The sequence below is a fragment of the Aphis gossypii genome, chromosome 1 (assembly GCF_020184175.1).
Source record: "Aphis gossypii isolate Hap1 chromosome 1, ASM2018417v2, whole genome shotgun sequence".
Lineage (NCBI taxonomy): Eukaryota > Metazoa > Arthropoda > Insecta > Hemiptera > Aphididae > Aphis > Aphis gossypii.
Genome location: NC_065530.1, coordinates 22,084,302 through 22,103,381, shown reverse-complemented (window position 1 = coordinate 22,103,381; position 19,080 = coordinate 22,084,302). Strand labels below are relative to the sequence as shown.

General features: G+C 27.6%; 2 protein-coding genes across 5 annotated transcripts in view; both read left to right on the top strand.

Annotated features, from left to right (window-relative positions):
* The window catches only part of LOC114127215 (uncharacterized), a 106,779-nt gene that overhangs the window by 13,198 nt on the left and 74,501 nt on the right, over window positions 1-19,080 (top strand). The window lies entirely within an intron of this gene.
* Window positions 2,304-19,080, top strand: part of LOC114127218 (organic cation transporter protein-like) — a 53,505-nt gene continuing 36,728 nt past the window's right edge. Inside the window, exons 1-2 of one of the 3 annotated variants that reach the window (XM_027991400.2) lie at window positions 2,304-2,478; window positions 7,515-7,702. In XM_027991400.2, the coding sequence (XP_027847201.2) occupies window positions 7,591-7,702 (112 nt within the window). In that variant the 5' untranslated portion in view covers window positions 2,304-2,478; window positions 7,515-7,590. Of the gene's footprint in view, window positions 2,574-7,071; window positions 7,344-7,514; window positions 7,703-19,080 lie in introns of those variants that run through there. The other 2 variants (XM_027991399.2, XM_027991401.2) reach the window with 2 other exon arrangements.

The window sequence follows — 19,080 nt, the reverse complement described above, 5'->3', positions numbered from 1 at the left end:
CAAAAAATCGAAAATGTTTGTAATTAATTAGATAATGTTGACAAAGTAAATATTCGTTACAAATTATTTCAATATTTTAGTACATTACTTTAAAAATACTCTAGATACCTACAATCTACATTGTATATTTTTATATAGATATTAGATACATAGAATCATCTATTAATGTGTATTTAATATTTATACGTTTATGTTGTAAGAAAGCTGTAAAAATAGCCTAAATAATCAAAACGTAGTCCATAATTTGTTAGTTGGCATTAAACATAATATACATTGTAGTATTCATTACAAGTACTTGACTAACTTGACTCTTGTGTTTTTTTTGAGCTAATAATTAAAGTTTAAATTGTGTTCTTATAAATTTATAATACTATGTTAGTGTCTATACTTTACTGTACATGTCTATCTGAAAGTTTATGTTAGAACTGAAATAAATAACTGTAATTTTATTTCCAATCAATTTTTTTTTTTAAATTTTAGATTACTAGGTGTACATGCTTAAGTTTTTGATCGAACTTAAATTGCAAAGCAATTAGTGTGGGTGTTTATAAAAATGTATAATATGGTTTGGAAACACATTTATTTTTTATGCGCGTTATTCATTATTTTATCATATAATATATTATCTCAAATATTGAATTAATAATATTGTTTTATATGATGTAGGTAAGTAAAAAATGGTAAAATGATTTTATCTTAGCGTTTTGCACTTTATAAAATCTATATAGTTATAACATGTAAAAGGTATAGTTTATTTATATCGGTGCAACTAGAGATTATATATGGAGGTGGTGAGGTGCTAATATTTTATACTTATTATAAGTCTATTAGAAGGCTGTCTTATCAAATAGTAAAATGTTGATGTGTATTCACTAATCTGGGTACCTACTGTTTTTTTAGACTATATAAAATACATGTTTGATACTAGGTAGCTAAGACTTTTCTTGTTTTTAAAAATAATTTAATATTACTCATAAATCGCAAGGCTTTACATGCAGAGAGAATTTAATTTTTTGTAAAGTAAATAAAATTTAAAAATGAAAAAAAAATGATGTTTTTAACTAGTGGTAAAAATGAGTGAATTGTCTACACCCCATGTATAATAAAAAATTAAAAGTCAACCACAATATTTAATCGTGATTTACTCGTTATAAACAATTAAAGAATACCTACAGAAATATACAGTGATGTTTCTTATTTATAAAATACAATTTTTTTTTTGTTTATTGTTTTTGTTTGTCATATAATTATATAGGTCCTTTGGGTTTTTCTACAACCCTTGTTTATACTACTGTATTTCTATATTATATTATAATTATTGTGTGTTCGTATAATTTTTTCTACGAATATTGAATATTATATAGAATGCCGTATTACATTATAGTGTGACGAAAGTGCCGAAATCGCTTCGAATTATACATATAGGTAACGTAGGTACAACTGCATGTTTTCGTTTCCGTTGACGTCGGTTCGGTATAATATTATAATCACATAATGGTATAATATATTAAGTTACTCGACATTAATGTTACATATTTTGCTGTGTATGAAGAGACACAAGACGTAGGTATCCACCTACACACAATAATAACTCTAATATAAAAAACAACAACATAGGTATTATACGAAAAAAAAAAAACGTTTGTGTGTTGTGTGCGTTCGCCGCGGTAATGCGACTCGTCGGGTTTTTTACATTATAACATCCGTGCCCCGTATAGGTATGGGATATTATACGCGATAAAATAATATAATATTATATTCCGATGTAGCGTATATTATATGGTGAAAAAAAAAAAAAAACCTAACGAAAACGCTCGAGAAACATCTCAAATCCCAATCGTAGCGTAAACCGGTCGTTCGCCGTAATGCCCGAGAGTCTCCGGGCGCGCATTTTTCCCTCGCGGACGACGAGTGGAGGCGACCTGCGTTTTCAGCCTCGGACGTAATATTATATTATAGGTGGTAGGTATACGTACTTCTGTCGGACAGGCTATATTATAACGATATTATGTGTGCACATTAACAAGCGCGCTTACAACAATATATAATATAATATTATTATATACGTTATATCGGTTATAACTTATTACGGATGACTTGATTTTTGGTGGTGGAACTTCTCTGCGGTCGCGCTCTGCACGTTTTACGTATTTATTATTACATATTATTTTGTTTTTATACACACACATACACACACACACACACGCACAATATTACGTACATCTGCGTGTCTGTGTGTGTGCTGCTCGCGTATGTATATATTGTGTGTGTGTGTTTTTTTTTCTCCTCAATGACCCGCGACCGCCGCCACCACAAAAACCGGTGTGTCTGCGCGTATTCGCTCAAGTCTGGTTTCCGTCGCGTTACGTGCAGCACGCGCGCTCGCCCAGGTATTAATCGTGTCGATCGCGTCCGTCGTCGTTCCGTTTTGCACGTGTCGCGCGCGCCGCCGCCGCCGCTGGTCCACTGCAGCTGCAGGTGTGCATTAACGCATATATATATACATATACATATACTACGAAACGAGTGCACTTTTGGCCGTCACAACAAGTTGCACGCGACAACGATAAACAGTAAATGGATTATAATATATACCTATTATTCGCAGTAGCAATGTTTTACAATAAAATGATAATATTTAATATAATATGTTATAATCATGCTGCCGGCCGAAAGGTAAAAACGTCGTTCGTTCGTCTTTGAGATCCTTCGTCCGCGAAATCTTTCGTCTACACGAAATTATAATGACATCATATTTTAACCGCGGTTACTGTTTGTCCCGACGGTATCGCGATCGTATTCCGCGTCGTCCGCGGCAAGTCCGATGCAGTCCCGCGACAGTCGTTGATGTCCATTATACATTTTGTCGATGTGCCTTCGTTTCTCGCTGGTCGGCCCACCGCGCGTCGTACCTATAAGGAGTCGAGTCGAATACATTAATTATACTGTACACGCCTGTTAAGGCTGATTTGCAAGGGTGCGCATGGTTTTGGTTTGTCTGGATGGGATCCGTCTCAATAACGCGTACGCACTTGATATAAGTGATCAAAACAGTTTGAGGCTTGGGCAGTTGGGGTACCGTTTAAAAATGGACTTAACAAAAATGTGCTCCGAGTAAGCCATCAATGTAGGTCGGTTGAACGTCCAAATGCGTCGAAAGGGAAATTTCGACCAATAAAGAATATAGGGTAGTTTAACGGGTAAGTCTGCAGGATTTACCAATCTTGCAGACTTATGATGCAGTACAGTGGATTGTTGACGATCAGTGGTAAATGTGGTTTTTCAGTGTTTTGTTTGTAATTTGTGTTTCTAGTTACTTTCATGCTTTTTCCAATATTTGTTTTCAAGTTTGTTTTAGCATATATTTGACATCATACATGTAGGTAGATACTCGATTATTGTCTGCTTGAACATTAAAACTCACCCAACTATATAATTAAATACTATTAGTCGATCTAAGTAATTAAAACCCTAAGTATATTTTTTAAATAGACTATCTATTTTTGAATTGTAATAATTTATTATAGTTTTCTTATAAGAATCATTTTTTCGAAATGGTTATTAAAAAAATAGTTATTTACTGAGAGAAAAGATAAGAGAATTTAAAAGTGTATTCATTGATATCACGGTGTTATACAGGTTAGTTAGTAAATTAGTCGATCAAACGTAAATATATATATATATATCGCGATATATATAAAAACTAATTTATTTACTTTACTTACTTTATTAGTGCAGTACTAACTAGATGCTTTGGGAGAATCATATTTAATGCTTCTATTCAAAATGATATTTAATATAGTTTCAATAGGGGAGCAAATTTTAACTTTATGCTTGCGAATAACCTTTTATTGTGGCAATACAAATCCTTACATTATCCATTTTACAATTTTGTATTATCAATAAATCATAAAAATTAATCAGGTAACACTCCTTTTTTTAAATCACCATAATATTTTAAATACATAATAACCTATTTATATTTCTAAAAAAATATTGTTTTTTTAAATTTAATGATTTTCTTTTCTAAATTAAAAAATACATTATATTACTTATTGAATGTACACTGTTTTTAAAATCAGTTTTTTAGTCTCGAAATGTTATATAGTTAAAATTGTTTAAAACTACGAACTTATGAACATAAGTTTACAATCAGTTATGGTAATTTTGTTTTTAATAAGTTCGCATTAAAAAAAAAAAAAAGTTACTAATATTTTAATCGTTAATTTATTATTTTTTAGTAAGAATTTCTTGATAAATTATTGAAGTTGTGCATTATTGAATAGTTTAAAAAATAGTACTAAAGTATTGTGTGCCATATGTATTTAGCTCTGTGTTTGTATACAAGCAGTTATATAAACTATCGAATAATACATACCTACACTAGCGATTTAAGTACGATATAGTCACCTATTAAAATGAATAAAAACTAAAAAATGATAAATTGTATCATTTTAACCAAAAAACTATTCGTGATGTCATAAAAATAATTAAATAATACGTAATGTTTTGTAATTTATGTTCTGACATTTTATAAAATTACTGTAAATCAAAATAATGTTTACTTATATCACACTTTAAAAAATTTAAATTTTGTAAAAATATATTTCGAACATGGCATTAATAGAACCTATATTAAATGTATCGATTTTTACAGCTACCTATAATAGTTGAATGGTGTGAAATTTAACATTCATGGTCATAATTATTAATCATAAGACATGTTTTTTTCTCTTTTATCACAGGCGTTTTCTTCTAACTCTAAATATATACTCAATTACAATGAATTAATAATAATAATATTTCGTTAGAATCGTAATAACTATAATAAGCAATCAAATTAAATGTTAACTATTCGTTTCAAAACTATTGATGAAATTAGAAGTGTACGCGATTTACTTGTTTGCTATACAATTTATACCTACCACTTTTTGGCGGACTTGTGAAAAAAAAATAGTTAGAAAAAATGTTTTAAAAGTGTATTTCAGGTTAAAAATATTAAATTATGACTAAAAGTGGTCTTGTCAAACATTCGACTTGGTTTTAATATTTTGTTGATAGTTTATAATAGTTTATTATAGTTTATTTAGTTCATGATAGTCGATAAGTCTTCTGAAGTTCGCATCATACTGTTGTAGCTTACAATTTATAGTGATAGAGAGGTGTATAAGCGACGAGTTTAGGACATTCATAACAGCTATTTTAAGCAATTGACTAAATCACTAAATATTTAGTTTTCTTTACGATTTTCGTAGAAATTTGATTGAGATATTTTTGGCTAAGAAAGTAAAAACGATGTCTAATATAAAACTATTCTACGTATGATCTGCAATCGACCGGAACGGATTATCATAAATTCATATTTATAGTCTTATAATATTTTTAACCGAAAAATTAAGTGGAGCGACGGATGAATACTTATTTATTATCTAATATATTTTATATACAAATATTCGATATGTACTGCATTAAAACTTTTTATGGTTCAGTCGTTACTCGTTTGTCGATTACTTATATCTCAGCCAAGGATTACCTCTGGGCCAACGCATATAAATGTCTCAAATTTCGTACTGTAAATCAATATAATGCAACTAAAAATTAGTGAAAGCCCGAAGCTTGGGACCGGTTTCAAAATCACTTTTGAAAAGTTATTATTGAAAATGATATCAATAATAGAAATCAAAACCGGTAGGTACTAAAAACAAACTAAATAGTTAAAAATATGAAATCCAAAATTGAAACTATAATTTTTATTAAAAATTCTGGCATACATTAATATGTGATCATTCACATATTATACTTAAAATTTAAAACAATTAATAATTCTATAAAAAAATTTACCATGTGTGCTATTGAACATCGACCAATTTCCTCTCTCGTCGATTTTATTGTATTGTTATTATAATAAACCCAATACCCATAGGTATTTCATAAATATGCGATATCGTGTTTCGTACTTATATTATATAAAATATAATATTAGTAATATTTTGTATTTGAATGTGCACCAGTTTGCACGACGATAAAAATAACCAATATAATATATCTGTAGCATATTTTCAGGGGACGACAGTAGAGAGATATAAATTCCATTTGTACTTTTTTTATTTGGTTTTAGGGCAGTTATTTGATCTATTTTAATAATAAGTTATTTCTATAAATTATATATTTCTGTTGCTTGATGTAGATAAAAAGAGAAATTGAGATTTAAAGTTAAACCGTTTAAAGAATTAATAAATATAGATTTTTTCTTTAATAAATTTTTAATAGGTATATAGTATTATACCTACATATTACCTATAATTTAAGTACATACCGTATTATTATAAACATTAAAGGAACTGATTTTTAATGAAAAACAAAAAAAAAAAAAATATTATTTTTAGGCTTAGGATTTTTAGTTACATAGTCACATAATGTACTAAAAAAAATTGTATAGTACCTATCGGTACTATATTTTATTTGTTAATGATAAATTTCACTTTATTTTGGATTTTAAAAATAAAAGGTTTTTGTGAATTTAAATGGATATCGCTGTTTTTGGAGATGGTATTTCTACCAAACGATGTATTGTAACAAACCCTGAGCCCTCTTGCTCACACGGCCGGTGATGCGCGCGCTCAGGTGGGTACACGACACGCGCCGCACAAGCGCACCGACACTTATACGCACCGTGGAGCGTGTTTACAATAACAATACCGAATAATGGTATTATATGTGTACAATATATATATAATATTATTATAATATAATATAACATCGGTATTTTCGTTGTTGTCGGTTTATTATTATTTTAACTCCGAGTCCTTGATTTCCTGCGAGCACACGCGGAGTACGTTCCTTGAACTAAATTTTCTCGCACGCATATAGCTATAGGTAATGCCCGCACACACACGGACACGGTATACCTAGTAACCTATACAATACTTATTATGTTTACCATACGTGTGAATGATTATGTACGCATGGCGCATAGGTGTAAGTACGGACGTGTGTATGTGTACAGTCGACCGTCACTCCTATACCCTCGGCGTCATCGCAACTGCTGACGATCGCGACCGACGTCGGTTTTGCGATATAATAAATATATTGTAATTTGTATTTAAACAATATTATTATTATCATGACAGCAACGATAATCGTACATAAATAATTCTAATATCGCAATCGTGCGCGAGTTTTTTCCACCCACAATTATTATTATTATTATCGATTGTATATCATCCGCGACTGTATTCCGGTCGGTATCTGCAGCAGTTTACCGCCGACGGTGTCGAGATAATCGTAATACTAATTCCCTACGATCCGATCGTGCGGTTTCGTCGCTGGTGCAATACGTATAGGTACACGGTCGTCTTATAAGTTACCCCGGAACTAAAATTAATATTACTTAAGTCTTTTGCTAAACGTATTTCATAATATTATTATCATCCATCGCAATTATATTTTTCATAATAAACTGTTTATATTATTATCGTTACTCATTTTTTTTTTTATCTATTTGTTGGTATTAGTCAGTCTTATACTAGTTACTAGATGGAATCGAAGATCGTGCAGTATCGTCGTGCGTAATCGATCGGCCCCCTCGTCATGGCTAACAACACGGATAAATGGGTTGAAGAACAGGAGCCCAACTCGTTTCTCTTGGGCGAAGACCGCAGCGTGCAGCCAGGGTTCGTCAGGCAGAATCGTCGACAATCCGGTAAGACGCCTTTACAATAATATTATTATCATCAGAGTTTGCACGGAACTCGATAATAAATTTTTTTTTGAAGGGGGGTATTAAAACTTTTTTATAATTGTTTATCTTGAATGTTCCACATCAGTGGAAATTTGTGGTAATTTAACACTGTGTGAGCCCCCTTCCCGCCGCCGTCATCAATATTTTTTGCGAAAAAAATTACGAATAACCATTCATTGAAAAATAAATTACAATAAAACAGTATAGAGCGTAGACATTAACATGGTACTCGATGAATTTAATGCCATTGCAAATTGGTGAATTTTTCTTTAATTATTTTTTTTAAGTTTAAGTGTTGATAATTTTTAAATTATGTTTCTGTCTATCTGTTTGGTTATCAAACCAAGTTTATTACATTGTAATGATTTTTTATTACTATTTATATTATGTAACTATTGTTTCTATTTATAACAAATTTATTTTTATTTACATTTAAAATCTTAAAAATTACTACAGTCTACAGATTTAAATTTATAAGCAAATCGGTATTAAAAAAAGTCAAGCTACACTAGTCACTATTCTAATTTCTAGTATAAGGGTGGACGAAAATTGAAGTTTGCACTAGCCAATTATTATTAGGATATTTAGTACAATCATTTATTTACTCGTATTTATTCTTTAAAAGTAGTCTGCACTTATGGATCTTGTAATTCCATGTGTAATAACTAATAATATATTATAGACTATGAATTCAATAACACAAGATAATGCCGACTTCATTGTTGATAAAAATTATTAAATACCGTAACAGTAGACATAATGTTTTTAGTTTTTACAGTTCCATTTCAGAACAATATAAACACTCTTTAAAGTTAAGTATTCAAGTTTTGAACTTATCTTAAAATAAAGAAAAGACATATTGTTTTATTTTCATAATATGTTTATCTATAATAATTATTTTAGGTTTTTATTATTATATATTGTGTTAGTTACAATACGTATTGTCTTGTTTTTAAATATTATTTAAAAAGTGCCTAAGTTAGTGCCATAATAAATTCTGGTTTTAACGTCGATTTTAGTATTTATTTTTATGTCTAGTATGTAAAAACTATGTTATATATATTTAGGTAGGTATTTAAATATTTTAAGAGTAAATATTTTTTTTTGCATTCTTGCCATTATATGTATTATAGTTATAGATTTTAATTCCTATGTAGGTAATTTTCCGGATTAATCATTTTAAAGAACTTAAATGATATAATATGCTATATGCTATAAAAATGCAACGTTATAAAAAAGTGAAAATCTAAATAAATTCAACTCGTATGTATCTATAAAGTAATATACATAGCAAATACATAATACATACATAACACATATACTGTTTGTCTAGGATTAGAAAAATAACTACAATAAATAATCGCAGTAAATACAATTTAAACTGTCGACATTCAATTGATGATGTGTCACGTAAAACTATTGTGAAAGGTTCTTATGATATTATCTAAGAAGTGTTTTTGAAAAAAAATATATCATAAGTAAAATATTTTCATTTAGATCCAATTCATTTAGGCATTGTCCCAACTACTCAATTCGCGTGCTTTTAAAGTGATGAATTTATTAGAAAGTAAATATTTCCAACATACGTATATAATAATATACTATAAAACTATGCATCATCTATTTATTTATTCTAATCGCACAGCATACTTAATTCTTATATGCTACCAAGAAAATAATATATTCGAGTGAAATATTAGTATAGTTACGCCAGCTAATATTATTTAACTTACGGTTTATTGAGATTCTATAATACATCTAATAGACTTGTGTTGTACAGTTATGATATATTGTATTTTCTAGACAACAATCTATTATTATTTATAGTGTAATTCTGACTCGTTAGTGCACGTCTTATGCACGTACAGAACGACAAGGATAAACGTATTAAACACCTTAAATCATATGGCAAGTCGCGTCTTTTTCGCTACCAAACACTTGATGTATGGTGAAGTTTGAGTATTATATGCGCATTGTTGCGCGTACTTTTCAAAATAAATTTCACTTTAACTTAATGGGCATCTGTATTCTAAGAAGTATAAGAGTTATTTCCCGGAAATCCGTGTATTGATGACTGCTTATAGGGATCCAATGTACCCACGTGTGGTACACGATTCGATTACATTATGGTGCATAATAATATACCTACCAATAAATAATAACTTGTCTCCTCCTTCACGGTTATGATTGATTAAAGTTCCTATGGGTGTACGTTGTAAACGCCGTAGTACAATAAGATTGTAGGCACTATATGAACATGGTATTCTTCTGGCACGGGGGCAAACCGGTTGCGTATTAGTTGTTCATATTATTTTCAAACGGTATTAATTAATAATTAAGGCGCGCTTCCAGAAATAATGAATAATTGTATTTAAATTTTGAGTGTAGGCAGGCAGAGGCCGTAGACCATCGATAAACTACCCTAGAGATAATTTTCAGCACTATTAATCTGTTGGATATAATCTATAATATAATATGATACTCGAACCGACTCTCGATTGAGGATCGGATCGTGCAGAATTCGCGACCAACCGTTGTAGCGGTGCAGTCATTAGATTGTTTCACAGGCATCTACATTAAAGATACACTTACGTATATTACTGACATCTTGTCGATTTTCAGTCACTCAGATAATCAAATCCTAAACCATATTAACGTATATTATTAATGTTACCTATGTCGAGTTACAATGAGTTTTAAAATTCGAATTATTCGAATTAAATATCAATTTAAATATATTGAATGACTATGCGTTTGATTTCTATTGTTTTTAAGCATAAATATCAAGTCTGTTGTTTTCAATCGGCCTACATGTAACCTTGTCATTACTCATTGTTAATAAATGTATTATTTTAATCTAAGGTAGCCAATACCAATTTAACGAAAATCTATAGCTTAGTTGTATATAAACAAGTGTATACAAAAACGATTTTTTTCTTTTTGAATTGGCCTACATTGGGTAACTTTTCGGGACCTTTAAATTCGTTCTGTGACCTTAGTGTTCCGTAAATAATAGTTATTACTCATATCAGCTATGGCCATTTATGCATTATATGTAAATGTAATTGATATGTCCATTTATTTACCAAAAACAATAAAAAAATAAAAATAAAGTAAATCTGTGTTTTTTGAAAACATTAATTTATGCACATTGTACAGTATATTCACTACAATAATTTATACATACGTTATATTATAATCATACTTATATTCCATGATTGTCTTGAAAGGAATTTTTGTTTTCTTTTACTAGATTTATATGAGATAAATTTATTTTTCTTAAGCTACATATTACTTTATATATTATAGCTTCCTACTGCAACAAATGCATTATACTCGTAATAACTATTGTTGAGAATATACGTTAGTTAACGATTAAAAATACCATTTTTTATTTATTAAATTTAAATATTTTATACTTAAATATAAGAAATACTTAGTTATATTTCCTGCTTATGAAAAATATAATAAATTAACATTTAATAATTAGAAAACACATTTTACATAAAATATAATTGGATTTTTCGATAAGGTATTAAATTATATATTTATTTATACATAAAAAATGGTAATTATATATTTGATTATTAACAATATTTGTTAATAAGCGTTAATTATATATTTTATAATTTTTAAAGAATTTTAAAGAAGTTTTGAAAAATATACGTTTTTTATACTATTTATTAATAGCTATTTTCTAGGTAAAATATTGGAATTGAAGCTATATATTGTTTCGTGATTATTGGTTATCATAAATCTTGACACCCTTAAGGTTACGTCTATAAATTGACGCGACCGTTAATTTTGGATACTGGCCATGAACACGGCAGTGCAACTTAACCCGATGATGAGACACTTCGAGCGGAACCAACGAACATGGTATCGTTTGGATTATTCCTGTCCTTGACATTGATCTCTTAATGGCGACAAAGGTCACCGCAGAAGATCTATTAAAATAAAACCGCAATATTAATTTAACGTTTTCATTTGGTTTGATTTTTTTTTATTTATTATGATACGTATAATTTACGAGTACACGGGTATAATATAATAGTTGTAAAAGCCAACTAAAAACGTATAATACTATATTATAGGTGTACATTCTATAGCACAATTGTGCATTTATAACCACACATTTATACGACCTTAATCGGTATGATATGAAAATTATATTATACACGTTTCGTTCCTTTTATACCTACCTGATGGCTACCTATCCTTATATACGCCTCTCGACGTAGTAAAGTTTTAATTGAAAATTATATTGAACCGCACTAACACAGTATTACATTTATATATTATTTTGTTATGTAAATCGCCGGACAATAGTGTATAAATCGCACGTGGAATTGGACGTAATCCAAACAGGAAGTGATCACCTACACTATCGTTGTACGATATGGTTGATGTTGGTAATTACTACGAAAACAAAATATATACCTATATATGGTAAATATAAATTATATGTGTGCGTGCGTGTACCATCACGTACGGAATTTTGATGATTTATCCGGCGTGTAATATTTGTATTAAAGCCGTCGCAGATGGAATCACATTTTTAGTCGCCTGGTAGTAGGATAATATGTGTATAACATGATATAGAACATATCGCATTGAATTCGATGAAGATTTTCGCTAAATAAAGGATTGCCTATATGGCTGCTCAGCCCACGGTGTGTGACGTATTTCGTTAATAAATACCTATATAAATACCTAAAATCTAAATATTAATAAGAAATGTAAGGGTATAACATATTAACATACTACTTTTTACCATTTTTCTTAAACGTGTGGGTAGTTTAGTATATTATATACCTCGTCTTGTTAATAGTATATAATTAAATATATATGTCTCGTGAGTTGTTTAATGTATATAGGTATAAATATTATATAATGCGTCACAGAAATTATCGAGTAAATAATATTATATTGTAAATATATAGAGGATTAAGTAGAATTATAGAGGCTTTAGTGCTTTCTGCACGGGTTCTTGCGATTTCGATAATATATACATACATTTTTGTGTATCTTTTTGTACAACCTCTTGGTTAATATGACCAAATTACGTGGTTCCTTTGATATCGCATTAAGCAATGTTTATTGTATAATATAGTGCATATTATTTATTTATTTTTGGTTTCGGCTCCGCGACCCGGACGTCCTTGACTGAGAAGTCACGATTTTACTTGCAATGATCCCATATATGCCGTTTATAAGCATGTTGAGCACGTGGTTTTCACGAATTTTGTGTTTTATGTTTTATATGTTTTCTATTATTTTTATAATAATTAATTAGCGTGAAATCGCAGCAGTAACGATACCTACGTTAGAGGTACCCACGTGAGTAGATGACTGCACGACTGTGCGTGGGCCGTTCGAGATCCGAGTGTGTGTAATTGGGGAAATTAAATTAAAAAGTATTTAGAAATCTTCACGTTTCGGTTGTTAGTAAAAATTATGTTTAGTGTAGTAATATTGTAACTCATAAAAGTGATAAAAGTAGTTGGTTGTATTTATAATGTATTTGTATAAATTACTTATAAACAAATATTGAATTGTCAGTCTTAAAAATATACGAAGTTCAGATTTTTTATGATGTGTTAAACTCTTGTGAAAGTCATATTTTTAGTTTTAAGAGCTTTTAGAAGGACATGTTATTATTTTAATTGGTGTTGTTATTTTAGTACCTATCAATATGATATATTCACTTAAAGACGTATTTATTTGCTTATTGTTGTACTTAATGATTATTCCTGTGAAGAAATTTTATGTCGTCATCAAAATCAGGAATACAAACGTATCTTTAATGCCAGTAATCTGCATTACTTTGAAAATAAATATACTCGAGTTTTTAAGCTAAATTTAAAAATTTTAAATCAGTAAGCCAATAAATTGTTGTTGCCAATTTAAATTGATCATTATTGATATTGATGATATTTTATTATTTAACACAAATCAAAAAATTGAATAAAAATTGTAATTATTACATATTATATTGAATTAATTAAATTACACAGCACTGGTGTCTAAATATAACATTCTAAAACTTATATTAAATTTAAATGGATGATCATCGAGAAACGTAATACTCGTTCGAAATTCATAATTACATACGGGTAGTAGGTACTTTTTCTTTGATATAACTAATCTTTGGAGCCTTTGAGGTAATTATGATAATAATAATAATAATGTAGCTTTGCTTAAAATATATGAATTATAACTTTGGGTTGGCGATGTACATTTTTAAGATTAAACTACAAAAATTTACTTTTTATTAACACGAAAGCTGTAGGTTTACACTAATATAATATTTTTTCATAAGATTATTGATAAGAATACAAAATATGACGTAGGTATGTAGTGTATACTTATTTTTAATCTTAATGATTTTGGTGTTTAATATATTTTTAATCGTTTGTAATGTGAAACACCTATATCTTTGTTAGATAAGACATATAGGTTTCTAAATCTGTTATTTATTTTAGAGATTCTCTATGATACTTACGTAATCATTTCAAGAAACCACTGAATTTATACAAATTAAAAATATTTTTATGGATATTGTGTCAGAAAAATTTGATTATTTATTTTATTTTCACATGGGTAATTGGGTCTTTAAATTTATTTAAGATTATTCACAAGAATTTAGTTTATGGTGGTAAATTGTAATGATATTGATAACTATAGGCACCTATTGAGTGTTGTTTTTTTCCAATAGTTTCCAAAAGAGTTTTATGATTACAACTTACAATTTAACGAGTTTCTTATAGGCAAACGTGATGATAATTTGACCTAGTATAGTATTAAATTTAACAGTATTTTTGAATTAGCAAACTATGTATTATTGTGACAGAAATGTTTGAAATTAACTACTAGTGATACTACCGCAGATAATTAGAGTTATTATGATACCTATTTAAGTAGTCTGAAACAAATGATTTTTATTTACATTTTACACTCATATTTTTACATCAAATTAACCTCGGTAACATTTTTAATACAATAATATTTGTTTTTAATCTTAGATATTTTAATATTTTTCTTCTGGTATAAGTAATAATTAATGTTTAAAATAAAAAAATAATCTTCATATCAAAAATGTTAAACTTGAAAGTTTCAGTTTCCTTTGTTTGAAAATTATGAGCAAACTATTAAAAACAATGTATAAAATAAATCAGTAAATTTTAATTTATGTTCAGTAATAATAAACGCAATTTAAAAATGAAATAAATCAAATGATATAAAAAATAGACTTTAAAAGTGGTAATATACATTATGTTTACAATTAATGACCGCCGGTCGTATATTAACAGTGAATACAATACAATTATGACAGGTAGACAGTGATTAAATGTCATGAAAACATATTTAGTGATGCTACCTGCTAGTTCTGTTATTAATCGATAATTTAAAAAATGAAAAGATAGAATTAACTAATAAAAAACATTTTGATTTGTTTATTTTGCATTAGTGTTTGTTAAAACGTATTAGATATATATGTAAACTTGCAATGTATCAATATTTTGGATGATTGCGTAATATTCTTAGCAAAAACTTTTTTAAATTGTTTTTCGTTTTATGAAATATACATGACATACGTATTAAATAGAAAAGTATTATTCTAACTTAATTTTAAATATGTATGTGTAAAACAATATTAATTAAAAGAAAAATGTAACGCAAAAGACACAAGTCTTCTTTCAAAATGTATTTTGATGATGTTAATAAATCGTCTTATCAACAAATCAATTTAAAATAATAATTTTTTTAATTTAGGTAAATTGTTTAAAACAACTGACGTGTTTTAAGTTTATAACAGCACATTTATTCAGTATTTATATACACCTGGACAAATTTTAACTAGTAGTGGTTATAAGTTATAATCTTTTATATTATATTGTCGACATAATGATAATAAAAAATAAAATCACATGTGTTGTAACAAATGTTGAATTGTAGTCATTAAAATGTCTACATGTGTAATAAGTTTGTATACTAAACAATGAGTGTAAAGTTGTCAACGAAAATATTGATGTTTTCTTATTATTCTATACTATTTATCTTTAATATCTATTCATTTTGAAGCTATAGATTATTTTATTTTATTTTTACTTTTGAAGTATTACAATTTATCAGTGCGAGTTACCTAATTACTTTTTTGTGAAATCTGTAAAGTTTTAAGATCTAACTGTAATTAAACAGGTATTTTACCTTTGCTATTCACAATTCTACACTGTGTTCCTAAATAATATTGTTAAAATAACTTACTATAAAATATATTTCTATAGAATAACGAAATGTGTAAATAAAAACACTCTATAATAAAATTATAATATTCAAACCTGAATATAAATTATTATTTATTGGAGTATAAAAACAATTATTTTCTTGAGCCTTTAAATTAAAAATAAAATATTTTTTTTTAATTTCAGATTAGGTTAGGTGGTCTGAAACCTTAAGTAATATAGGAATTAATAAATAAAATAAATATCTTAAATATAATTGATATTATAATGAATTTGTTAGTTCAGTAATTTTGATTGTTGTAATTTAGTATGTTTGCTATATGTTATGTAAACGTTTAAAAATATTTATAACGAATTTTTTTTCATTTTAACAAATTAAATAATAAAAATATTTAGGTTCATTTATGCTACTTTTTTGATTTTGTATTGGTCCAAGAAACGATAAGTTATATTTTTCAAATATTTAAATAACAGTGGTGTGGTACAAGGGCTAAAATAACTAGTTAATGAAAATGAAACAAGGAACTTCATACGACCACGACGTGTCGATATTTATGATAGTAATCGTTGTTAGTATATAATTAATAGTATATCGTAATACGATAAAATATTTTTATTAACCATTTAAATAAAGTACGTGATATGCAAAATAAATTACAATCATAATAATAATTGCATAACTCGTTAATTAAAAGAAAAAATAAATGAATCATAATGTATTTTATTTATATTATTATCTTCATTGTCATGTTATTACACGAACGCCTTACTGAGTGAGAACGCAATTCAATATACATTGATCATCTAGAGTAATATCCAGTATTTAAAATGCCTATTATTTAGCGATCTGTTATTTATTTAAGTTAATTAAATGTCACTATGACATATTTTATGTATACATAAATATACATTTTTTTTTTATGTATTTATAACATTGAATTATAAACCTATTTATAAATTTTATAATATATATTTTGTATTATTTATTTATAATGATGCAAGGTAAATCGAGTACGTTTGTAAATTAGGTAACAACTTTATACGATACTGATTTCCTAAAGAAATACCCAATCTGGGACCAGTGGCGCTGATGTCATTTGAAATATCTATGACAAATTTCTATATAGTTGTAAACCTATCATCCACCCCATCAGAGTTTCTAACTCCCTTTTTACAACTAATTATAAGTACAATTTCAAGTTTTTCTTGAGACATGGTAGTTTAAACTTTAAAGTCTAATTTTTAACAGTTTAATAAGCTCAAGATATCCCACCCACTTACTTAAATTACCAATTATTGCATTTATCACAATTCACAGTTAATCTCTAGTGTTACTGTGTGGGTCGAAGTTGGATACGACATTTTCTTTTCATTACTATTAAGAGGTAAATTAAATTTTTTTATGGTTTTTGTGGCGTTAGTAAATTTATAGCATATTAATTAATTTATGTTTCACTCAGTGAATGCTCGTAATACTTTCTATTGATGAATTACACAATCCAATTATGTACAGTTATCAGGAAAGCTCTCTTGTTGAACATTTTCAATTAATATTTTAATAATATAATAATACATACTTACGACGTATCTTAGAGTTTATTTAATAATAATAAATAGTTGATACTCGTCACTAGTGTTGTAGGTATACTATACCTAGTTGCTACTATGCATAGCGCACTCCATTTCTTCAATATTATTAAAACATTAACGTTTTTTCACAACAAATAGTTCTTTAATTATTAATGACTAATGAGAGAGTAGTTGAATAATAATATCTAACGAACATAGTCAGTAAATGAAACTATGACATTAATATTGAGCAAGTCAATAAATTTGTTAGCATTCAATTATATTTGCTAAATTTCACAATATTTAATTTTATAACGAATATTTAAATTAAAACATTTTTTTTTTTAAATTTAAATTTAAATTGATTTATAAGTAATACAAATAACCTTGCTTGTTAGAATAATACCGGCAGTGTACTTATACATACTTGCATTTATTACTGAAAAAAGCAGTTTAAGCTCTCGAAAAAACAAAAACGCAAAAATGAAAATAATTAGTTCGTTATAATGCATAAAAATTTAATTCGTATACCCAGATTACTTTTAACCACGTAAATAAAATGGTAATTATATGTTTCAGTTTGTTTATAAATTATAATTTATAGGAATGCCAAGATAAAATCATGTGTATTGAATATTGATTATTAAGCTGTCTAACGGGCTTAGTGTGTATTATAAACCGATAGATAGCGCTAGAATTACAAGGATGGACAACTAGCTGAAATAATATTATAATAATTATTTGAGAATAAGACAAATAAAATATTGAAACGATTAAATTTTCCTGAATGCAATTAATTATTATTCACATGCGTTAAAACATGTGTTGATTAAAATATTGTCGATTTAGAAACAATTATTATTTTCGATTTTAATGAAATTATTTTATTTAAATATAAATTATTGTTATATTAAATTATCGTCGTACTTCAGTACCTGGTGGTAAATCTGTAATATTCATTATTACTATTCATGATATTAAACTAGATGATATAATCTATAAAGATTAACATATACGTTTTTTTAAATACTATTTAAAAAAATAATATAAAAACTAAATACTTGTGTAAGAAGGCGTAGGTACTTATCTATACGACTATAGTACTATACGTAAGATTTCTTATAGATAACTTATAAATACTTACAGTTGATTGAAAAATTAATTATTCGTTCCATGTTAGATAATGTGTGGAACGATTAATATAATGATTTTATAATCATGCCATATGTATATTGTGTAACACTTTACATTTTGGAGCAGTAAAAACATTTTGATTTTAAACTTTTAAGTTGGTTTCTAGTAGAAAATTATATTTAGTTGGGGCATTAAGGAGGTCAAAAACAAAACAAATTTAGAAAACGGAATTTTAAGCATAATCGATATTATTATTTTTTTGTAACTGAAATGAATGTAAAGACTTGGCATTTTAATTGAATATTATTATTTGAAATTACTTAATACGAATTAATTTTCAAAATATTTGGCTGATTTTGTGCTATTTATAGATATTTAAAATTTTTTATT